The sequence below is a fragment of the Epinephelus lanceolatus genome, chromosome 15 (genome assembly GCF_041903045.1).
Source record: "Epinephelus lanceolatus isolate andai-2023 chromosome 15, ASM4190304v1, whole genome shotgun sequence".
Classification (NCBI taxonomy): Eukaryota; Metazoa; Chordata; class Actinopteri; order Perciformes; family Serranidae; genus Epinephelus; species Epinephelus lanceolatus.
Genome location: NC_135748.1, coordinates 28,524,315 through 28,546,166, shown reverse-complemented (window position 1 = coordinate 28,546,166; position 21,852 = coordinate 28,524,315). Strand labels below are relative to the sequence as shown.

Genomic DNA, 21,852 nt, shown 5'->3' with positions numbered 1-21,852 from the left:
GTTCAGTACGCTGTGTTCCTCGCCTCTGTTTGGCATTTAGACTGAGCATGAAATCTGCACTCTTGTGTGATATTTCAGTTGTGAGGGGGCAGCTTGTACTCACCTTCCATCTGAAAGCTGTCTGATACAGACGGCTCTGCTATCACAAAGACAAAACAATTGTCAATTAAACAATAAAATGGTATTTTACTGTAAATTACAGCTTTGCTACAATACCTTTGACTTTCTCCTCCTTGTCAAATTTCTTCTCAACAGGTCTTTCTACAAATAACAAGAGGATTCATTTGTACATAAATCAGATAAAGCTTCAGTGGCTGTATCTAAAACACTCTGAATTTAGTTGCTTAACAAATACCTTTCTTTGCTGTCTCCTGTATCTCTTTAAGAACTCTGTCCTCTGTAAATAGCAACACAAGATAAATAACTATTAACAGTCTAGTTTATACTATGACTTTTTTGACATACTATACTATGACATTTTTAGACATACTATACTATGACATTTTTAGACATACTATACTATGTTTTTGACATGCTTTGACATGTTTTTTTTACATAACCATACTATGACATTTTTAGACATACTTTAGTATGTGCAAAAAAGTCATAGTATAGCATGTCGAAAAAACTGCTAAAAAAGTAATAATATAGTATGTCGAAAAAACTGCTAAAAAAGTCATAGTATAGTATGTGGAAAAAGTCACAGTATAGTGTGTCGAAAAAGTCATAGTATAGTATGTCATAAAAAGTGCAAAAAAGTCATGGTATAGTATGTTGAAAAAAGTGCAAAAATGTCATAGTATAGCATGTCGAAAAAACTGCTAAAAAAGTCATAGTGTAGTATGCCATAAAAAGTGCAAAAAAGTAGTAGTATAGTATGTCAAATAAACTGCTAAAAAAGTCAAAGTATAGTATGTTGGAAAAAAGTCATAGTATAGTATGTCATGAAAAGTGCAAAAATGTCATAGTATAGCATGTCGAAAAAACTGCTAAAAAAGTCATAGTGTAGTATGCCATTAAAAGTATAGTATGTTGAAAAAAATCATAGTATAGTATGTCATGAAAAGTGCAAAAAAGTTATAGTATAGCATGTCGGAAAAACTGCTAAAAAAGTCATAGTATAGTATGTCATAAAAAGTGCAATAAAGCCATAGTATAGTATGTTGAAAAAAGTCATAGTATAGTATATGTCAAAAAAAGTGGAAAAGAAGTCATAGTATAGTATGTCAAAAAACGTGCAGAAAAAGTCATAATATAGTATGTCGAAAACAGTCATAGTAGAGTATGTCGAAAAAAGTCATAATATAGTATGAAGAAAAAATTGCAAAAAGTCATAGTATAGTATGTCGAAAAAAACTGCAAAAAAGTCATAGTAAAGTATGTTGAAAAAAGTGCAAAAAAAGCCATAGTGTAGTATAAGGAAAAAAGTCATAGGACAGTATGTCGAAAAAAGTGCAAAAAAGTCATAGTATATTATGTCTAAAAAGTCATACTATACTATGAACTTTCTTTGACATACTATACAATGACATTTGTTTATATATATATTTTAGTATGATGTTTTGTTGACATCCAGTACAGACCTTTTTTTGACATTTGTTTCTGACATTCTTTTAGAAATATGTGTTTTTGACATGCTTTACTATGACATCTTTTTGACATGATATTCTTTAACATGTTTGAGAAATGATAATTTGATGTTGTTTTGACAAACCATACTTTGTTTTTTTGATATTTCACTATGAGATTTTTCACACACACACACACACACACACACACACACACACACACACACACACACACAGTAACGTTAATGTTCATGATTGCCACAATTGATTTCCATTACCTTTAGTTTTCTCTTCTTTCGTAGCCTTCTTCTCAACTGGTTTTTCTGACATAATAAATGAAAAAACAATATAATGTCCATATAACTCAGATCTACAGTGTGCAGTAGTAGGTGTACTGTAAACTGTGTGTGGTCACAAAGTCAGGTTATTGACAAACTTTTTTTTCATTATTGCCTCTGGTTTTTCTTTACGAACCTTGTCCTCTGCATAAATCACAAATTTTACATAAATTTACATCGTACTACCTGTATTTCTATACTGTGTATACTGCATTATATTTAATTGCATTTATATTTATTATTTTCATTTAATTCTCATGGTGTGTAAAGCTTATTTCCTGCACTCTCATTCCTATATCATTGTCATTTATACATGTGTACAGCCCATTTTTAGCACTCTCATTCATATCGTTATCATTTATGAATGTGTACAGCTTATTTTTTTGCACTATTTTATCATCTTTATCTTATATCATCATTATCGTAATGTGCACAGAAAATCCTCCATAAATCACAAATTTGCCATAAATGTACAGCATGCTACCAATATATTCTGTGTAATGTATTATACTTAATTGCATTAATAATATCGTTATTATCATTATTTGTACAGCTTTTCTTTGGATTTTCCTATTGTACTTTCTGTATTGTGTAATCAACTCTACATGCCTCTGAAAAGTACCACTAAGGTACAAATTAAGTGTGTTGAATTTAATTGAATTTTTGAGATGTATTGATGTAAATAAACACTACTCAAAACTGATGCTATGCAGTACCTTTCTTTGCTGCAGTGGGTTTGACCTTTTCTTTTAAGACCTCAGGCTCTGTTTCACAAATATGAACGAACACAAGTGGGCAAGAGCATGGATAATTACAACATAGTTTCATTTCCAGGCAACAAAAAAGGATGTTTTGTTTCATTTTAAAAGTAAAACAGGTTTTTCTTTCTTTCCTGTGTAAGCCTGTGTAGCATACAGCACGTTTCACTAGTGTCAGGATGACACTGAAGACTCATTAATTTAAACTTATGTTGTTATTAGAAGACATGCCTAAGGTCACGCTGCAAAAGGTTTAGGGTTGTTAAAACTATTTTCATGCATGCTCAGTAAGAGACTGGAAAATATTGCTAAATTATACATTTACTGTATATAAGCCCAAGATTTATAGACAAAGATAAATCAGCATTGTGTTATTCCGTAAATTATTGTCTATAAATCTTCAACAGAATATTTTCTTGCTGAATAAAAACATGTTTCAAAATCTTAATTTTAGATGTTTCTTATAAAGAACGCTGTCACATTCAGCAGGAAAACATTCTCAGCGTTCAGGCTGCATGTTGTAATCACATCACTATGAAGGTTACATGGTTACATGAAGTGCTGCCTTTACTGAAGCAACACAAATGTACCTTTCTTCACACGGACTGGTTTGGTCTTTTCCTTAGAAATGGCTGCATCATCAGGAAGAAAATGCAGTTCATATAATATACATTATTGTTTATGTGTGAGGGTATTTTTGGCAGTAGAATTTCAGCATACTGTATGTACGACAGACTTTAAAACCTTTGCCTCAGATACATCACCAAATTAACTCAGTATTCTTGTTCCATTATAAACTGATGTAGATGACGCTGCCCTGCAAAGGCTAACCAAAATAACTTTGCTAACACTAGAACTGAGAAAAATGGCTTCAAAGTTTTTACTCTTCAGCTAAACGTGTTAGATGTAGAAAAGTGGTTAATTATTAAGTGGTTTTTATGCCTGCAACCCATAATCAGTAAGCCCCAAAAAGTAGTAAAGTGTAGTTACTGCACTCTTCTATTGTGTAACCTTGAACAGTTGTAAAGGTGATGAAAATGCAAAGTGCAATGACCAAATTTTAGTGTCTTATCTTTTTCATTTTGAGGAGCTAGATTCAATGTGTATTTGTTTCATTTACAGATGTCAGTTTTTAAAGTAGTAATAGCAAAATTTTTAAGAACCCCTAGTGCAGTGGTTTTCAAACTTTTTGTGTGTTATCGCTCTTATTATGACATAAGAATATAAAAATAAGAAGAACTGAGACAGGTAGCTTCTGTGACACTGTTTTTTTTTCTCTCTCTTTTCTTACAGTGGTACATCATCTTCTCTGGTGCTTTGTTGTAATTTGCTACGCACAATAGAGCGATCCCACTTATGCCTTTCTCCTTTTAAATGTTATCATCCCTCACACTGGCTGCCAATCAGGGCTTTTGATGTGTCACACACTTATAATTACCACACCTGAATGGCGACAGATTTTTAAATGAAATTAAATTACATCTATCTATCTACTGTGGTTTAGCCTTTGCAGGGCAGTATGGTCATCAAATGGTCAATGGTAAAATGGTTGTCACTGTACCAAACACTTTACCTTTTTTCACTGCAGCAAGTTTTTCCTTTTCTTTAGGAATCTCCAGTTCTGCAAAAGGAAACAGAGGTCAGACTCGTACAATCGCGACACAGAACACGGAGAGCAGAAGAAGCCACAATTAGTTCATTTTACAGCTAGGCATATTGCAGCCTGAGCCACAGCATTACCACGACAAAACTGGATTTCTAAAAGCTGAAAACAGCCGGCACAGCATTAAGAATCTACAACAGGAAGACTGTTATTCATGTTAGAAAGTTCATCATAACAAATATGTTGATTTGTTCATTTTGGGGGCTTTTTCTGTAAAAAAAAAAACAACTGCTTGGCAAGTGTTGGTTTCTCCACTTTTGATGCGTCTGGCTGTGTGAATTACCTGTTTTATTTCCTCTACACTGTAGGGCAAGGGGTAGGAAGCGTTCCAAACATTTCAACTTTTACAACACATTGTTAATGTTTGGTGGGATGAACAGCCTTTGCTTTGGCACTGCAGCTCTTTTTGTCAACATTACAGAAGGTAAGATGTGATTTATAAAAGCTTTACAAAATCTGCTTTGCAAATAAACAAGCTTATATTATTCCTCAGGATCACATAGAAACAGCAGTTTGCCTATGGAGCTGTTGCAGAGAAACCACTCTCCATTTCCTGTGTTGATTTATTGTTGATCTCATAGGCAAAATGCTTGTTTCACTCCTGAGCAATCCAATTACAGAATACAGTGACCTACATTTGATAAATAAATCACTGTCATCACAATCCCACACTGGTTATATGGATTAATCCTGCTGAACTAATGTACCTTTCTTTACATGGACCGGTTTGACCTTTTTCCTCGGCAACGCTGAAAAAAAATATTTGTGATGGTGCTTAGTACAACAGGAGGAAATGCCAAACAAGCTGATTCTTTTTTTTTTTTTTGGTCACCAAACATGACAATGTGAGCAGTAAATGTTGTTTTGTGCCTTTTTTAACAGCTGGTTTTACTTTGTCCTCTGGAACTTTGGGCTCTAAGTAAATAAGAACGTGAGCATTTATGATACTTATTAAGTTGCCTTGTTATCTAGTTTGGTTATAGTTGCTTAAGTAACATTACAGTTATACATTATTAGCATCTTATTATGTATATTTAGAGGATATCAATAATTTTTGTAAGCTACAATCCCAGAAAATCATCTGCAGGTGGATGATTTTCAGGCAGGCTACCTTTTTTCTTTAGGATTGGTTTGATCTTTTCCCTCTTTGTTACAGCCTCTATTTTAGAAGGAGCTAATCCAAACAGGAAACACACACAAAACATTTTTAAAACTGTGGATTTTCATAATTTTGGTCCAGTGTATAGGATTTAGGGGGCTAAATCTGCATAAATAAATTTAATATAATGAGTATGCTTTCTTTAGTGTGTAATCACCTGAAAATATGAATTATTGTGCTTTTTTTTTTTTTAACCTTAGAATGAGTCGTTTAAATCTACATAGAGAGTGGATCCTGATGGCCATGTTGCACCGCCATGTTTCTACAGTAGCCAAGAATGGACAAACAAATACTGGCTCCAGATAGGGCCCCTCCACGATGAGGACGTCAGGAAAACATTAACAGCTTTGTTCATTGCTTTACTGGTTTAAATCACCAGGTCCACTTGTTTTGGAGAGGAAGAGACCTCTTTGGCTAAGTTGGCTCCCGGTAAAAACCTCCTGAGCAATGAATGCTGCCGAAATTTCAACCTAGGGAAGTATCAACTATTTGCAATCTGCAGTCCCCTCACTGATGCCACTAAATCCCCCCTTTCACACTGTACTTTTAAAAATAAATCTAAAATTCTATGTCATGTCTGTTACTTTGTGTTGTTTTAATTAAGTATTTACCTTTCTTTTCATGAGCTGGTTTTGGCTTCTCTTTGGTAACCTCAGGCGCTGAGTGTAATAAAAATGATTTGTGAAGAAAGAAAGAAAGTTGACTTGTTGCCTAATAATGATGGATTGTGTCTGCATTACCTTTTTTGGCAAGAACTGGCTTGGCTTCAGGTTCTAAAGAGGAGAAAGAAAAAATAAGAGGCATGATCATTCTTGCTTTCTAATAAGTGAACTGAAACTCACATTCATTAAGATGTGTTTGAGATGTCTGCTACTAAGCATGATAACATTGTCAGAAAAATCTGGCTTGTGTATGACAGCTTTTCAATCTGAAAAGCAGCAGCATTCTGAGACATTTTTCATAGGGGTGGCCAAAACCAAAAGTCATAACTGAATTCTCTGTTAGCTGAAAACTATTTCAATATGAAAGTTACAGAATTAGATACTGACATAGGTTTGCTCTGGTTTTAATGTTATTATCTGATGTGCATACACTAATACCAGTACAAAATTTTGAGTTCCACAACAATCCTGTTTTATCGGATATGTAAGTTAGACAGTTCATTGTTCTTCGAATTGACTAGTTGTCCTTTTCCTTAAAAAGAAAAATATACAACTTTAATTTAAAAGAGTGCATTGATTCAAAGGAACAAAACATTTAATAGGAAGGAGTCTACTCAAGGTTAAAAACACCACAAAGGTCTTCGGTTATTTTCATGAGCCAGGCAGCAATTGTTTAAGGTGACTGCCTAGAAAATGTCTCAAACTTGCAATGCAGCTCAAATAAAGCATGTTATTGCTGGTGTAAAAAAAACATGCATCCCTAAAATATCAACTTCTTCAGCTCTAAGTCTTTTTAGATGATTATAATGTATTAAAACAAATTTGTCAGCTTACATTATAACCTTGGTTCTCTGATTGAGGAGACTATTTTCCCCATTATGTTACATTTTCCTAAGGCCCGTTTCCACTGCAGGAACTTCGGGGTAATTTTACGGGGCCGGGGCAGGAACCACCCCCGAAGGACAGAGTTTACAGGGGCTAAACAAGTCCCTGCCTCGGAGTAGGTACTCAGAACGGCCCCGAAAGACTCCTGGCTGGGGCTTGGGGGTTACTTGGTGCTGATTGGATATACTCAAGGAGGGATGTGACAACAACAGAAAGCAACAAAATAGCTGGCATTTTTAAAACTCAGCAGACGAGGGTTAGCTCGTTCATATAGCTTCCGCCGCCATCTAAAAAAAACTCACTAAATGGCCTGTGAAAAAAAAATTTTTTCCAGCGGATATCTTAGTTACAACATGATTGAGCTAGCAAAGCAGTTTTGTGTTGATATGTGTGGTATTTATTCAGTTATGTGAAGTCACGATATCTAGAAAGCATCAGCTGACAGCAGCAGCAAAGCTAACATCAGGACGTCATCTGTTAAAAGCCTCCCGTTGTCGGATACGACATGAAACTACTCCAGTTAGCTCAATCATGTTGTAACTAAGACATCCGCCGGAAAAAATATTATTTTCACGGGCCATTTAGTGAGTTTTGACAGACACCGCTATCGGCTAACAACGTCCGTACGTGGATATGTGTATTGATATGTGTAGTATTTATTCAGTTTTGGGAAATCACGATGTCTAGAAAGCATCAGTGGCCGCAGCAGCAGCAAAGCTAACATCAGGACGTCATCTGTTAAAAGCCTCCCGTTGTCGGATACGACATGAAACTACTCCAGTTAGCTCAATCATGTTGTAACTAAGACATCCGCTGGAACACCGCTATCGTCTAACAGCTAACGGCGTCCCTACCTCGCCCCGGTCAAAATGGTCACGCAACGATTACGTCACATCCAAAGCCCATAACTTTACAGGAACCTTCCTCGTACTTCACTCTCTCAGTGGAGACACGGCGGTTGAGAGGGCCAAGCGAGAGGACGTTCCTGTAGTAGTTCCTGCTCGTGAAATAGCACCAGGAACTTCTTCAGTGGAAACGGGCCTCTAGTCTTTGCAGATTCGGTGCTCTAACCCACACACACTCTCTCTCCTTTCTTTCAAGATACAACACAGATTGTCACACAATGCACCCTGACTCAGGTCAAGATCAGACAAACAATAGGTCCGTTTCCACTGAAGAAGTTCCTGGTGCTATTTGGGGGGCAGGAACTACTACAGGAACGTCCTCTCGCTCGGCCCTCTCAACCGCCGTGTCTCCACTGAGAGAGCAGAGTGGAGAGGATGGTTCCTGTGGTGGAGACAAGCACCAACGGCCCCGGCCCCGTAAAATTACCCCGAAGTTCCTGCAGTGGAAACGGGCCTAATGATTACAGGCCAGCACAGGTGCTTTATGGGTAAACCCTAGGGCCAGGCAACCCGGTGTGTCCTCAAGAATTATGCACACACCCTGACAGCAGGGGGCATGCTGGATGAAAACTGGCATAAGTAGCCTATCAATAGATAAATAAATCTATAAATAATAATAATAATGATAATAATAATAATAATAATAATAATAATACATTTTATTTAAAAGGCACCTTTCCAAACACAAACTACAGAAAAAAATAGAAGTAAATATTTTAATATGTAGAAATAAATAAAGATGATAACTAAGATGTGTAATTAGCCTATGTCCAGTTTAATAATTTTTTCCCATGTTTTTTCAATATTTATTCATTCATTATTTTTTAAAAATATTTATGGATTTATTTATTCATACATGTATTCATACATTTATTTATTGATTTATCACTGAATTTATTCATACATTTATACATTTATTTTTACATTTATTTATTTATTTATTCCTTCCTGTATTTCTTTTTTAATTTCATATTTATTTATTCCTGTATTTGTTTTATTTTCATATTAATTGATTTATTTATTTGATTGATTGATTTTCTATTTCTGTATTTCTACATTTATTTAATTATTTCTGTATTAATTTGTTTATCATTTGTACATTTATTTATTTACTAATTTACTGATACTTAAATCAGTTTCGTCTTACATATGGAAAATGTAAGAGTAGAGCGATAGCCTCAGTTTGATAGAGAACAACAAATTGTCAGTAGTTTCTTTCACAAGCCTTTGAAATTATATAAATAATGATGTTCAATGAACATTACTGTTTTCATCAGCAGCCACATGTTAAAGCTACTAAAGCTCTACAGAAACACACTTGTGCTGCATACCTTTCTTCTTTACAGCAGCTTTAGGTTTTGCTTTGATAACAGGTGCTAGAGAAATACACAGCCCCATGTGATTAAAATAGAATAACAAATACAGTGTAAAATAAGTGAAAGCTCCGAGGAAAAACAAACCTTTTTTAGGAGTCACTGGCTCGACCTTCTTCTCTTTGGGAACCTCAGCTTCTATAGCAAATAATGACAAAAACACAACTCATGCTGACTGTTGTTTCCAGCACTTTGTGTCCAAGTTATTACACAACTGATGCAGTTTATTTACACAGTAAGATTCCTGACACCACCACAAAAATCCAGAGATCTGATAGGCCAAATTATAAATCACAGTGAATAAAAATGTAGTGGAGTGGAGAGATACAATGAGGACAACAGATTTTTAGTAGTTTCCTCCACAAGCCTTTGAAATTATATTAATAAGCAGTCTGAACATTACTGTTTTCATCAGCAGCCACATGTTAAAGCTACTAAAGCTCTACAGAAACACACTTGTGCTGCATACCTTTCTTCTTTACAGCAGCTTTAGGTTTTGCTTTGATAACAGGTGCTAGAGAAATACATGTCTCCAGTCAGAAACAACAAAGTAAACTGATGCTGTAAAACTACTAAAAAGTGACAAGAGTGAAAAATACATTGTGAAATGAATGAAGGTACCAAAGAAAAACAAACCTTTTTTGGGAGTCACTGGCTCGGCCTTCTTCTCCTTAGGAACCTCAGCTTCTAAAGTAAATAATCAAAATTTAAAAATCAGTCAAGTTGGTCATTTACAGCACTTTGTTTTCATGATGCAGTTTATTCACACAAATACTCCTGACACCACAACATTCAAGCATCTAGACTAAAACGTTTGTTAAATAAGCAGACTGTAAAAATACAAAAATAAGTGAATAAATAATACTGTGGGAAAATACATACTATGTATGGTGTTAGTATGGGTGATATTTTATTGATGAAATTACGTTAATAACTTTAACTACCTTTTTTTGGTGGCGCTGGTTTGACTTTTTCTTTTGGCATTACAGGCACTACGAGAGAGTGAAAAGATTAAAAAAAAAAAAACAATAATCACCAGTTTTATTATTTTTTAAAATGCAAAACTCATAAATGTTGAGCAGTCAGCACTTTGAATAAAAAAGGGCACACTGTAGTGATGACCATTTAAAAAGTGTGTAAACTAAAAGAAGTACCTTTCTTCAGTGGCACAAGTTTCACCTTCTCCTTTGCTACTGAGATATTTTTGGGCGGTACTTCTGCCTCTGTAAGAAAATCCAAATGAGTGGGAAAATCAGTCGCTTCACTATTTCAACACAAACATAAATGTTAATTAGTGTCCTTTTACCTTTGACTACCGGGGCTGGTTTTGTCTTGACTGGAGCAGCTTCTGTAAAAGTGATTTTTAGGTTTGTCATTCCAGAAACATGCATACTGGGAGGAGAAATCTGAACACAAAGATTTGTCCTACCTTTCTTTGTTTTGGCTGGTTTGGGCTTCTCGGCTGCTAAAGAAAATATAGTACATGATGTTTGGTTTGCACTGATGTCACGAACATTTTGGTGTTTGAAATATATACAATGTGTCGTACCTTTCTTTGCAGCGACTGGTTTGACTTTCTCCTTTGGCGGCTTGACTTCTGAAAACATAAAACACATAAATGCTCAGAATCACTGACTCAGTTCACTGAAATATGAAACCAGTGAAACATATAAAGAAAACATACCTTTTTTCATGGGCACTATTTTGAATCTGTGTTTCACCAGGGTGGCGTTTCTGGCCTCTTGTTCTGTGAGTGGAAAGATGGAAATAAGATACACATATAGCAAGATGTAAATGATTTTATGTATATTTTATAACATGCTCCACACTTACCTTTTTTCAAGACGGAAGGTTTGGCCTTTTCTTTAGGAGCAACAATTTCTGTGTGTAAAAAGCAAAATATTTGTTACAGCAGGACGGTTTTATTCCCTTTGTGACAATCAATCATTTTTCTCTTTAGTGATTAATGAAAACATAATCAAAAACTTATAAATTTATGATGTGTGTGTGTGTGTGTGTGTGTGTGTGTGTTACCTTTCTTAACAGGAGCTGCTTTGGCCTTTTCCTTTGGCGCTTCTGTGTCACAAAATGGGGCACAAAATTAGCTTTGCCTTTTGATAAGATACTTTTAGAGTTTATATCAAAAACATCTGCACTGTAAACTGATAAACTGGTCCTCACATTATAGTGACGTATTTTCTTCAAGTAGTTTTCAGTAGTTTTTGAAAGGTGTGGAAGAACAATGTTTGTGTGAGCTGTAAACCATGTTTATACTCTCAGTTTAGATACACAGCTAAAAGTAGTGATAATAATAATACTAAAAATAATACATTTTATTTAAAAGGTGCCTTTCCAAACACAATCTATGGAAAAAACTATGGAAATAAATAATTACAGAACTAAAGAAAGAATAAATAAATGCCTAAAAAAATACAGAAATAAATATCTATTATATATCTATATAAATCAATTTAAGACGCGTAATTATTATTTATCTATGCATTTATTTATTTATTTCCATGTTTATTTCAATATGTATTTATTCATTATATTTTAAATTATTTATGGATTTATTGAGTCATGCATTTATTTATTTCCATACTTACTTATTGACTGTATTTATTTTTACATTTATTTATTTATCTAATTATTTTCACATTTATTTGTTTATTCCTTCCTGTATTTCTTTTTCAATTTTGCATTAATTTATTCCTGTATTTTTTAAATTTTCATATTTATTTATTTCTATATTTATACATTTATTTCACTATTTCTGTATTTATTTATCTGTCATTTGTACATTTATTTATTCACTAATTTGACTAATAGTGCAGTTGTAGTATACCAGCATGGGGGGTGGTGCAGTAATGAATAATTAGTTGGTAAAGATCATACTGGACCAGAGTCAGAAGATACCAGATTCAAACAGGAGGCAGAAAAGGCGATTTGCAACACTGACCACACGAGACAAAGAGCTGTGAACTGTACCATGTATTTTTTCTTTGAAATTGACATGAAAGTAAAGACAATACAAAATAAAATTATTATAAACAGTATCCAATGTACAATACAACTCTACAAAGACACCTCAGTTACAGGTCCGCAACAAATGAATTCTTTCATCACTCTTTTTACTACTCTCCTGTCTGTCACCCTATTATAAGTAATCAAGACTCAAATCTCACTCTTGGGATCCAACATGAGGAAGGTAACACTATTAAAACCCCTGTTTCAATACTATCCATTAACAACTAGCTGCGACCTAACAACAGTTTACTATTCACCGTTTAGACAACACCACAGTCACCATAACCATTTACAATCATTGATGTTAATACTCAGTCCATTCACGTAATTCAGTGAGGGTTAAGATTCAGTCCTTCCACAAGCGCAGGGATGTGTCGAAGAGGAACTAAAAGGGTAAATGTCTTTTCCCAGCCAAATAAAAACAACAAATGGGGGTAAAATAAAAGTCTGGGCTTCGGGTCTGTGCAAGCGGTGTTAGCCTTATGCAGGTGATGTTTATCCTACCGCCGGGGCAGCATGGGATAAGGTCGGCAGTTTCTGGCTCAGGGATCTTCAGTCCAGGGATCTAGAGGTCTCGTCTGGGTCGGCTCGCCATCAAACTCCAAATCAACTCAAAAACCCTGAACTATTCGGGGGACCCTCTGCGCCACTCGTAAGGTTTCTCTTAGGAGGGCCCCTCACACACACATACATCTACATGCACTGAGCAGCAGGTCCTCTCCCTACAGTGTTACCAAGCGTCTGCTGTGCTGTTAACTCTTTGTGACCCGGGTTACACAGTCTAACATATATATTGTTGTACAATGTACGTTGCACATTCTTTTTATACTTTTGTTTATACTTTCTACTGTGAACTAAATTTTGCATATTCCTGCACAAGCTACTACTTCAAAAACTGAACTGCTCCTTTATTTTTAGTCAGATATATTGTACATTATATTTTACATATTTTTTAGAGCATTTTTTTCATATTTTAAATTTAATTTTCTTCTATTCTACATTTATGTTTCCTGATTTCTGCAGTAAACCAAAGCAAATTCCTTCTATCTACAAACTTGGCAATACACTGGAATCTGATTCTGATCTTTCAGGATGCAGTTTGTGTGCTGTTTAACAGTCTTCTCTGAGTGTGGCGGGATTTAAACAGACTGCAGCATCTATGAGTCTTTACATTACCTGCTTTTAAAGGTTCAGCTTTGACTTTTTCCTTTGGTTCCTTCTTGGGCTCCTTGGGAGCTGCCACTGCTGGAAAATTATGACACCAATAAGCCCTCAAGTTTTAGGCATATGTAAAGGTAAGTAGCTACTTTGAATATCAAATTTACTTTACTTATTGGACTAACAATCAATACAAAAGAATAAAAAACATGTTCATACCTTTCTTTGCAGGTTCTGGTTTGGCTTTCACCTTAGGAACTGCAGGAGCCTCTGTTATTGGGGAATATTCAAAAATATAATTCACTGGCTCATCTTAGCTTCACATTAAACATATAAAACCTGTCACTGTAAAATCCATCAAATACTAACCCTGAGGATAAAATGTCAATGTGACCTGTTCTTCTACACACTGTATCATCTCACCTGCTTTTGTAACATTAAGATGCTCTATCTTCCTCATGTTTAGGTGTATATAAAGAGAAGTGTGACACTTTCTGTGAATCAAAATCACTTTGACACAAAAGAATAAAGCATGTTCATACCTTTCTTTGCAGGTTCTGGTTTGGCTTTCACCGTAGGAACTGCAGGAGCCTCTGTTATTGGGGAATACACACAAAAATTACATTATTGTCATTCTTGAATGAGCCGATTTAGGATTGGTGAAAAAGTAGTTAACAATAGGTCATGCAGCATCTGAACACCAAAAAATTAAAATCATTTCAAGAATAAAGCATGTTCATACCTTTCTTTGCAGGTTCTGGTTTGACTTTCACCTTAGGAACTGCAGGAGCCTCTGTTATTGGGGAATATTCAAAAATATAATTCATTAACTCATCTTAGCTTCACATTAAATATGTGACCGGTGTCAGTGCAAATTCATGAAATGTTGACCACAATGATAAAACGTCACTGTATCATCTCACCTGCTTTTGTAACATTAAGATGTTCCTTCTTCAGGACAGACACAACCTTCTTCTTGACTACTCTAACCCTTCTTGCAGCCTTTTTGGGTGCAGCGTCTGAAATAAAGATACAAAACTGATTGAACATTTTCACATAAATTACACACAAGACAGAAATACACCCTTCACTGAACAAAGGAAACCTATCAGTCCATGTAGCCCTCTGTAGGCTTCAGTCAAGCCTCTACATTGAGACCGTCTGCATTGTAGTACAACTAATGCTTACAAATATTGTATTGTGATGAAAACTGCATATGTATCACAACAGTATTTTCAGTCATGCTCCCAGTATGGCTCTATGGATGGTTTTACATTACCTGCTTTTAAAGGTTCAGCTTTGACTTTTTCCTTTGGTTCCTTCTTGGGCTCCTTGGGAGCTGCCACTGCTGGAAAATTATGACACCAATAAGCCCTCAAGTTTTAGGTATATGTAAAGATAAGTGTCAATATGTAGTGTCATATGACACCATCACTGAATACATATTTTTTGTATGTGTTCTACTCATAAAAAGTCAGTGTCATTAAACAAACCCTTGAACCCTTTAGTCTATTTAGCCTTCTGTAGGCTTCAGTCAGGCCTCTCTTTCGGACCTTCTATGAGTAAACATTTCTTAAGTGTAGCTTATACTTACAAATACTGTACTGTAATAAAAACATGTATTGTAACAGCATTATTAGCCTTGCCATCAGTATGGCTCTATGGATGGTTTTACATTACCTGCTTTTACAGGTTCAGCTTTGACTTTTTCCTTTGGTTCCTTCTTGGGCTCCTTGGGAGCTGCCACTGCTGGAAAATTATGACACCAATAAGCCCTCAAGTTTTAGGTAAGTGTCTTTCTGTGCTCTGCATATAAAAAGTTTGTATCAATAAAAAAAAAAAAATGCCTAATATCTAAACTCATCTATGACTGAGTTTAATTCTTGAATGGGTTGAAATCTTTACTGAATTAAATATTGGTGAGATATTAGGATGTATCACACAGCTGGGCAGATGCACACACTTAGCTTACTCTGAGCAGACCAAATAATACTCTTAACCATCACTACAAGGATGTAGCTGCCTGCTCTGTTGAGGTTTATTTGTTAATGGCCTCATTTCTTAGCTTTGTGAGGAAGTTATGAGAAGCCAAGGCATTTAGTGTGTTACAATGGTTAAGTGAAATGAAACATTATGAAACATCTAAACAGCTAAAGAAAGAAACAAACCAAAAAACCATCAGATCCAGTTTATTATTACAATAAATTGACAATCAACAGAAAAGTATAAAAGCATGTTCATACCTTTCTTTGTAGGTTCTGGTTTGGCTTTCACCTCAGGAACTGCAGGAGCCTCTGTTATTGGGGAATATTCAAAAATATAATTTATTAGTTTCCTGTTGAACATGTAATGGTATCAACAGAAACCACAAAATAAACTACAGTTGCAAACTATGCAAATCTGCAAAAAAAGAATTAAAGAGAGTGAAAAATACATTGTGAGAAAAATGAAAGTACCAAAGAAAAACAAACCTTTTGGTGGAGTCACTGGCTCGGCCTTCTTCTCCTTAGGAACCTCAGCTTCTAAAGTAAATAATAACAAAAATCAGTCAAGTTGGCCATTTACAGCGATTTGTTATCATGTTATTATACAACTGATGCAGTTTATTCACACACACAGATTCCTGACACCACATATCACACATATTATGTATCATTTTACTAATCACTTAAACTACCTTTTATTGTTGGTGCAGGTTTGACTTTCTCTTTTGGAGTTGCAGGCTCTGTGAAAGAGAAAACATCAGTGTGTGAAAATATACAGCTGAAAAAAGATTACATGGAAAGTTCCAGTTTTGCTAATGTTTAAAATCAGATGAAGTTTATTTTTTACAATAAAATGACAATCAGCACAAAAGAAAAAAGCATGTTCATACCTTTCTTTGCAGGTTCTGGTTTGGCTTTCACCTCAGGAACTGCAGGAGCCTCTGTTATTGGGGAATATTCAAAAATATAATTCATTAGCTCATCTTAGCTTCACATTAAACATGTAAAATGTGTCACTGTAAAATCCATGAAATACTAACCACGAGGATAAAATGTCAATGTGACCTGTTCTTCACCACACTGTATCATCTCACCTGCTTTCGTAACATTAAGATGCTCTATCTTCCTCAAGTTTACGTGTATATAAAGAGAAGTGTGACATTTTTTCAGAATATATTGAATATAGATTTTTTATGTGTAATACACAAATATTGGGCATACTATCTAATTATATTGTCATTCTTGAATGGATTGGTTAAGGATTGGTGAGATATTAGTTCATGGAGCATCTGAACAGCTAAAAAAAATTAAAATCACTTTGACACAAAAGAATAAAGCATGTTCATACCTTTCTTTGCAGGTTCTGGTTTGGCTTTCACCTCAGGAACTGCAGGAGCCTCTGTTATTGGGGAATACACACAAAAATTACATTATTGTCATTCCTGAATGAACCGATTAAAGATTGGTGAAATATTAGTTAGTCATGGAGCATCTGAACATCTTAAAAAAATGAAAAAAAAAAAAAAAAAGTAAATAAATAACACTTTAATTTTACAATCAACAATCAACACAAAAGAGTAAAAGCATGTTCATACCTTTCTTTGCAGGTTCTGGTTTGGCTTTCACCTTAGGAACTGCAGGAGCCTCTGTTATTGGGAAATATTCAAAAATATAATTCATTAGCTCATCTTAGCTTCACATTAAACATGTGACCAGTGTCACTGCTAATTGATGAAATACTAACCACAAGAATAGAAACCACCTGTTCTTCTACACACAGTATCATCTCACCTGCTTTTGTAACATTAAGATGTTCCTTCTTCAGGACAGACACAACCTTCTTCTTGACTACTCTAACCCTCCTTGCAGCCTTTTTGGGTGCAGCGTCTGAAATACAAAGACAAAACTCATTGAACAGTTGCACATAAATTATACAGAAGACAGAAATATACCCTTCATTGAACAAAGGAAACCATTCTCTTAGCATTATTTAGGCTTCAGTCAAGCCTCTATTTTGGGATCTCCTGCACTGCACAGTACAACTTATGCTCACAAATATGGTACTGTAATAAAAACATGTATTGTAACAGCATTATTAGCTTTGTTCCCAGTATGGCTCTATGGATGGTTTTACATTACCTGCTTTTAAAGGTTCAGCTTTGACTTTTTCCTTTGGTTCCCTCTTGGGCTCCTTGGGAGCTGCCACTGCTGGAAAATTATGACACCAATTAGCCCTCAAGTTTTAGATATATGCAACACTATACAATACATTTTTATTATATGACCCTTTTGGTAACACTTTGTGATAACCGTAATTAAGAAATGCTAGATTGGTGGATAATTAAACTTTACTTATTTTACTTTTAACAAACAATAACATGATGTTTACTAATAAATGTTATTTTGACAGTTTATTGTTGCACACATCATTATATTTTACATAGTATGGATGGTTTTACATTACCTGCTTTTAAAGGTTCAGCTTTGACTTTTTCCTTTGGTTCCTTCTTGGGCTCCTTGGGAGCTGCCACTGCTGGGAAATTATGACATCAGCAAACAAAAAATATGCGTAATATCTAACTAGAATTAAGTTGAGTTTAATTCTTGAATGGGTTGAATTATTGAATGAATTAAAGATTGATGAGATATTAGGTTATGGAGCATCTAAACACCTAAAAAAAAATTAATTCACTTTATTATTATTTTTACAAATGTATTGATAATTGAAAGAATAAAGCATGCTCATACCTTTCTTTGCAGGTTCTGGTTTGGCTTTCACCGTAGGAACTGCAGGAGCCTCTGTTATTGGGGAATATTCAAAAATATTATTCATTAGTTTCACGTGAAACATGTATTGTGAATGCTCTATGAAAACTGTAATTCCAGCAGACTGTATATGAGACAAGGACAACACTAAAAACATTTAAAAAACATTTAAATTCAATATGTGTGAGATCGACATCTGTCATGTTGTTTTGCCTTGAACATTTTCATGACATTATTTTAGTCCCAGTGTCATTAAGCTCTCAGTCTTTTTTAGGGTAATGACAGTTCATTTTTGACAGTCACTTTTTTAAAACTAATTCTTGAATGCAAGAGCTAACATTAATTCGTCAATATATAGTGAAGCATGTAAATGTTCAAGTCAAACGTAAAATGACGACAACACTAGTGGAACAACAATTTTGGGGCTATTTGCTTAACAAGTCTTCAAAAGTTTTGAACATTACTGTTTTCATCAGCAGCCACATGTTAAAGCTACTAAAGCTCTACAGAAACACACTTGTGCTGCATACCTTTCTTCTTTACAGCAGCTTTAGGTTTTGCTTTGATAACAGGTGTTAGAGAAAACATTCATGGACCTATAAATTCTTATTCATACAATTACCACGAAGTAAACTGATGCTGCAAAACTACAGTGTAATTAAAAATAAAAATACATTGTGAAATAAATTACAACATAAAAGAAAAACAAACCTTTTGGTGGAGTCACTGGCTCGGCCTTCTTCTCCTTAGGAACCTCAGCTTCTATAGGAAATAATAATTAAAAAAACACCTGTAAAGCCAGGGGTCCGGCACCATTTTTAAAGTCTAATTCAGTGCTTTTTGAGACATTCTTAACCCTCATGCTTCATTATGGACATTTTTGTCCTGAAGGGTAGTAAATTAAACTAATGCCTGAGGGTTAAAAATGTTGAAACAATTTGTGCACACTTTCTCTTCATGTTGCAGACTGAAAATACAGTCTGAACATTACTGTTTTCATCAGCAGCCACATGTTAAAGCTACTAAAGCTCTACAGAAACACACTTGTGCTGCATACCTTTCTTCTTTACAGCAGCTTTAGGTTTTGCTTTGATAACAGGTGCTAGAGAAAAAGTCATGGCTCTATTGTGTATACAGTTAAGTCACAAATACACTGTAAAATAAATGAAAGTACCAAAGAAAAACAAACCTTTTGGTGGAGTCACTGGCTCGGCCTTCTTCTCCTTAGGAACTTCAGCTTCTATAGGAAATAATAACAAAAACATCTGTCAAGCCAGGGGGTCTTACATCATTTTTAAAGTCTGATTCAGTTATTTTTAGACCTTTTTAAGACCTAAACAAACACTATTTATGACTAAAACAAATGTTGAAACAATTTGTGCACACTTTCTCTTCATGTTGCAGACTGAAAATACAGTCTGAACATTACTGTTTTCATCAGCAGCCACATGTTAAAGCTACTGAAGCTCTACAGAAACACACTTGTGCTGCATATCTTTCTTCTTTACAGCAGCTTTAGGTTTTGCTTTGATAACAGGTGCTAGAGAAATACATGTCTATAGTCAGAGACCACAAAGTACACTACGAACTATGCAAATCTACTAAAAAAAATGAAGGGAGTGAAAAATGCATTGTGACATGAATGAAAGTACCAAAGAAAAACAAACCTTTTTTGGGAGTCACTGGCTCGGCCTTCTTCTCCTTAGGAACCTCAGCTTCTAAAGCAAATAACAAAAACAAACACATCAGTCAAGTTAAAGGTGTTGCATCACTTTTAAAAGTTAAATTCAAAGCTTTTAAATACATTTTTAAGGCCTCATTAAATATGATTTTATACCCCAAAAATGTTGAAACAATTTGTGCACACTCTTTCTTCATGTTGCAGACTGAAAATGCAGTCTGAACATTACTGTTTTCATCAGTAGCCACATGTTAAAGCTACTAAAGCTCTACAGAAACACACTTGTGCTGCATACCTTTCTTCTTTACAGCAGCTTTAGGTTTTGCTTTGATAACAGGTGTTAGAGAAAACATTCATGGACCTATAAATTCTTATTCATACAATTACCACGAAGTAAACTGATGCTGCAAAACTACAGTGTAATTAAAAATAAAAATACATTGTGAAATAAATTACAACATAAAAGAAAAACAAACCTTTTGGTGGAGTCACTGGCTCGGCCTTCTTCTCCTTAGGAACCTCAGCTTCTATAGGAAATAATAATTAAAAAAACACCTGTAAAGCCAGGGGTCCGGCACCATTTTTAAAGTCTAATTCAGTGCTTTTTGAGACATTCTTAACCCTCATGCTTCATTATGGACATTTTTGTCCTGAAGGGTAGTAAATTAAACTAATGCCTGAGGGTTAAAAATGTTGAAACAATTTGTGCACACTTTCTCTTCATGTTGCAGACTGAAAATACAGTCTGAACATTACTGTTTTCATCAGCAGCCACATGTTAAAGCTACTAAAGCTCTACAGAAACACACTTGTGCTGCATACCTTTCTTCTTTACAGCAGCTTTAGGTTTTGCTTTGATAACAGGTGCTAGAGAAAAAGTCATGGCTCTATTGTGTATACAGTTAAGTCACAAATACACTGTAAAATAAATGAAAGTACCAAAGAAAAACAAACCTTTTGGTGGAGTCACTGGCTCGGCCTTCTTCTCCTTAGGAACTTCAGCTTCTATAGGAAATAATAACAAAAACATCTGTCAAGCCAGGGGGTCTTACATCATTTTTAAAGTCTGATTCAGTTATTTTTAGACCTTTTTAAGACCTAAACAAACACTATTTATGACTAAAACAAATGTTGAAACAATTTGTGCACACTTTCTCTTCATGTTGCAGACTGAAAATACAGTCTGAACATTACTGTTTTCATCAGCAGCCACATGTTAAAGCTACTGAAGCTCTACAGAAACACACTTGTGCTGCATATCTTTCTTCTTTACAGCAGCTTTAGGTTTTGCTTTGATAACAGGTGCTAGAGAAATACATGTCTATAGTCAGAGACCACAAAGTACACTACGAACTATGCAAATCTACTAAAAAAAATGAAGGGAGTGAAAAATGCATTGTGACATGAATGAAAGTACCAAAGAAAAACAAACCTTTTTTGGGAGTCACTGGCTCGGCCTTCTTCTCCTTAGGAACCTCAGCTTCTAAAGCAAATAACAAAAACAAACACATCAGTCAAGTTAAAGGTGTTGCATCACTTTTAAAAGTTAAATTCAAAGCTTTTAAATACATTTTTAAGGCCTCATTAAATATGATTTTATACCCCAAAAATGTTGAAACAATTTGTGCACACTCTTTCTTCATGTTGCAGACTGAAAATGCAGTCTGAACATTACTGTTTTCATCAGTAGCCACATGTTAAAGCTACTAAAGCTCTACAGAAACACACTTGTGCTGCATACCTTTCTTCTTTACAGCAGCTTTAGGTTTTGCTTTGATAACAGGTGTTAGAGGAATACACGGCCCCGAGTCAGGAACCACCAGTGAAAAATACATTGTGACATAAATGAAGGTACAAAAGAAAAACAAACCTTTTTTGGGAGTCACTGGCTCGGCCTTCCTCTCCTTAGGAACCTCAGCTTCTT

The 21,852-nt window shown here is 35.0% G+C and overlaps 1 protein-coding gene across 50 annotated transcripts in view; it reads right to left on the bottom strand.

Moving 5' to 3' along the window:
• LOC117266976 (uncharacterized) overlaps nucleotides 1-21,852 on the bottom strand; it is a 50,988-nt gene that overhangs the window by 2,436 nt on the left and 26,700 nt on the right. For 19 of the 50 annotated variants that reach the window (XM_078175103.1, XM_078175111.1, XM_078175133.1 and 16 more), the window contains 48 exons: nucleotides 21,799-21,849; nucleotides 21,361-21,411; nucleotides 20,883-20,933; nucleotides 20,751-20,795; nucleotides 20,405-20,455; nucleotides 19,915-19,965; nucleotides 19,437-19,487; nucleotides 19,305-19,349; nucleotides 18,959-19,009; nucleotides 18,230-18,280; nucleotides 17,946-18,014; nucleotides 17,621-17,689; nucleotides 17,273-17,368; nucleotides 17,077-17,127; nucleotides 16,830-16,880; nucleotides 16,372-16,422; nucleotides 16,174-16,221; nucleotides 15,968-16,018; nucleotides 15,740-15,790; nucleotides 15,177-15,245; nucleotides 14,776-14,844; nucleotides 14,420-14,515; nucleotides 14,239-14,289; nucleotides 14,039-14,089; nucleotides 13,716-13,766; nucleotides 13,515-13,583; nucleotides 11,346-11,387; nucleotides 11,145-11,192; nucleotides 10,996-11,058; nucleotides 10,861-10,908; nucleotides 10,741-10,776; nucleotides 10,618-10,659; nucleotides 10,466-10,534; nucleotides 10,256-10,303; nucleotides 9,948-9,998; nucleotides 9,781-9,825; nucleotides 9,399-9,449; nucleotides 9,270-9,314; nucleotides 6,227-6,259; nucleotides 6,098-6,145; nucleotides 5,035-5,076; nucleotides 4,238-4,285; nucleotides 3,255-3,296; nucleotides 2,623-2,670; nucleotides 1,847-1,891; nucleotides 356-397; nucleotides 217-261; nucleotides 104-139 (listed from right to left, as the gene is read on the bottom strand). In XM_078175103.1, the coding sequence (XP_078031229.1) occupies nucleotides 104-139; nucleotides 217-261; nucleotides 356-397; nucleotides 1,847-1,891; nucleotides 2,623-2,670; nucleotides 3,255-3,296; nucleotides 4,238-4,285; nucleotides 5,035-5,076; nucleotides 6,098-6,145; nucleotides 6,227-6,259; nucleotides 9,270-9,314; nucleotides 9,399-9,449; nucleotides 9,781-9,825; nucleotides 9,948-9,998; nucleotides 10,256-10,303; nucleotides 10,466-10,534; nucleotides 10,618-10,659; nucleotides 10,741-10,776; nucleotides 10,861-10,908; nucleotides 10,996-11,058; nucleotides 11,145-11,192; nucleotides 11,346-11,387; nucleotides 13,515-13,583; nucleotides 13,716-13,766; nucleotides 14,039-14,089; nucleotides 14,239-14,289; nucleotides 14,420-14,515; nucleotides 14,776-14,844; nucleotides 15,177-15,245; nucleotides 15,740-15,790; nucleotides 15,968-16,018; nucleotides 16,174-16,221; nucleotides 16,372-16,422; nucleotides 16,830-16,880; nucleotides 17,077-17,127; nucleotides 17,273-17,368; nucleotides 17,621-17,689; nucleotides 17,946-18,014; nucleotides 18,230-18,280; nucleotides 18,959-19,009; nucleotides 19,305-19,349; nucleotides 19,437-19,487; nucleotides 19,915-19,965; nucleotides 20,405-20,455; nucleotides 20,751-20,795; nucleotides 20,883-20,933; nucleotides 21,361-21,411; nucleotides 21,799-21,849 (2,508 nt within the window). The remainder of the gene's footprint in view (nucleotides 1-103; nucleotides 140-216; nucleotides 262-355; nucleotides 398-1,846; nucleotides 1,892-2,622; nucleotides 2,671-3,254; nucleotides 3,297-4,237; nucleotides 4,286-5,034; nucleotides 5,077-6,097; nucleotides 6,146-6,226; nucleotides 6,260-9,269; nucleotides 9,315-9,398; nucleotides 9,450-9,780; nucleotides 9,826-9,947; nucleotides 9,999-10,255; nucleotides 10,304-10,465; nucleotides 10,535-10,617; nucleotides 10,660-10,740; nucleotides 10,777-10,860; nucleotides 10,909-10,995; nucleotides 11,059-11,144; nucleotides 11,193-11,345; nucleotides 11,388-13,514; nucleotides 13,584-13,715; nucleotides 13,767-14,038; nucleotides 14,090-14,238; nucleotides 14,290-14,419; nucleotides 14,516-14,775; nucleotides 14,845-15,176; nucleotides 15,246-15,739; nucleotides 15,791-15,967; nucleotides 16,019-16,173; nucleotides 16,222-16,371; nucleotides 16,423-16,829; nucleotides 16,881-17,076; nucleotides 17,128-17,272; nucleotides 17,369-17,620; nucleotides 17,690-17,945; nucleotides 18,015-18,229; nucleotides 18,281-18,958; nucleotides 19,010-19,304; nucleotides 19,350-19,436; nucleotides 19,488-19,914; nucleotides 19,966-20,404; nucleotides 20,456-20,750; nucleotides 20,796-20,882; nucleotides 20,934-21,360; nucleotides 21,412-21,798; nucleotides 21,850-21,852) is intronic. The other 31 variants (XM_078175104.1, XM_078175105.1, XM_078175114.1 and 28 more) reach the window with 31 other exon arrangements.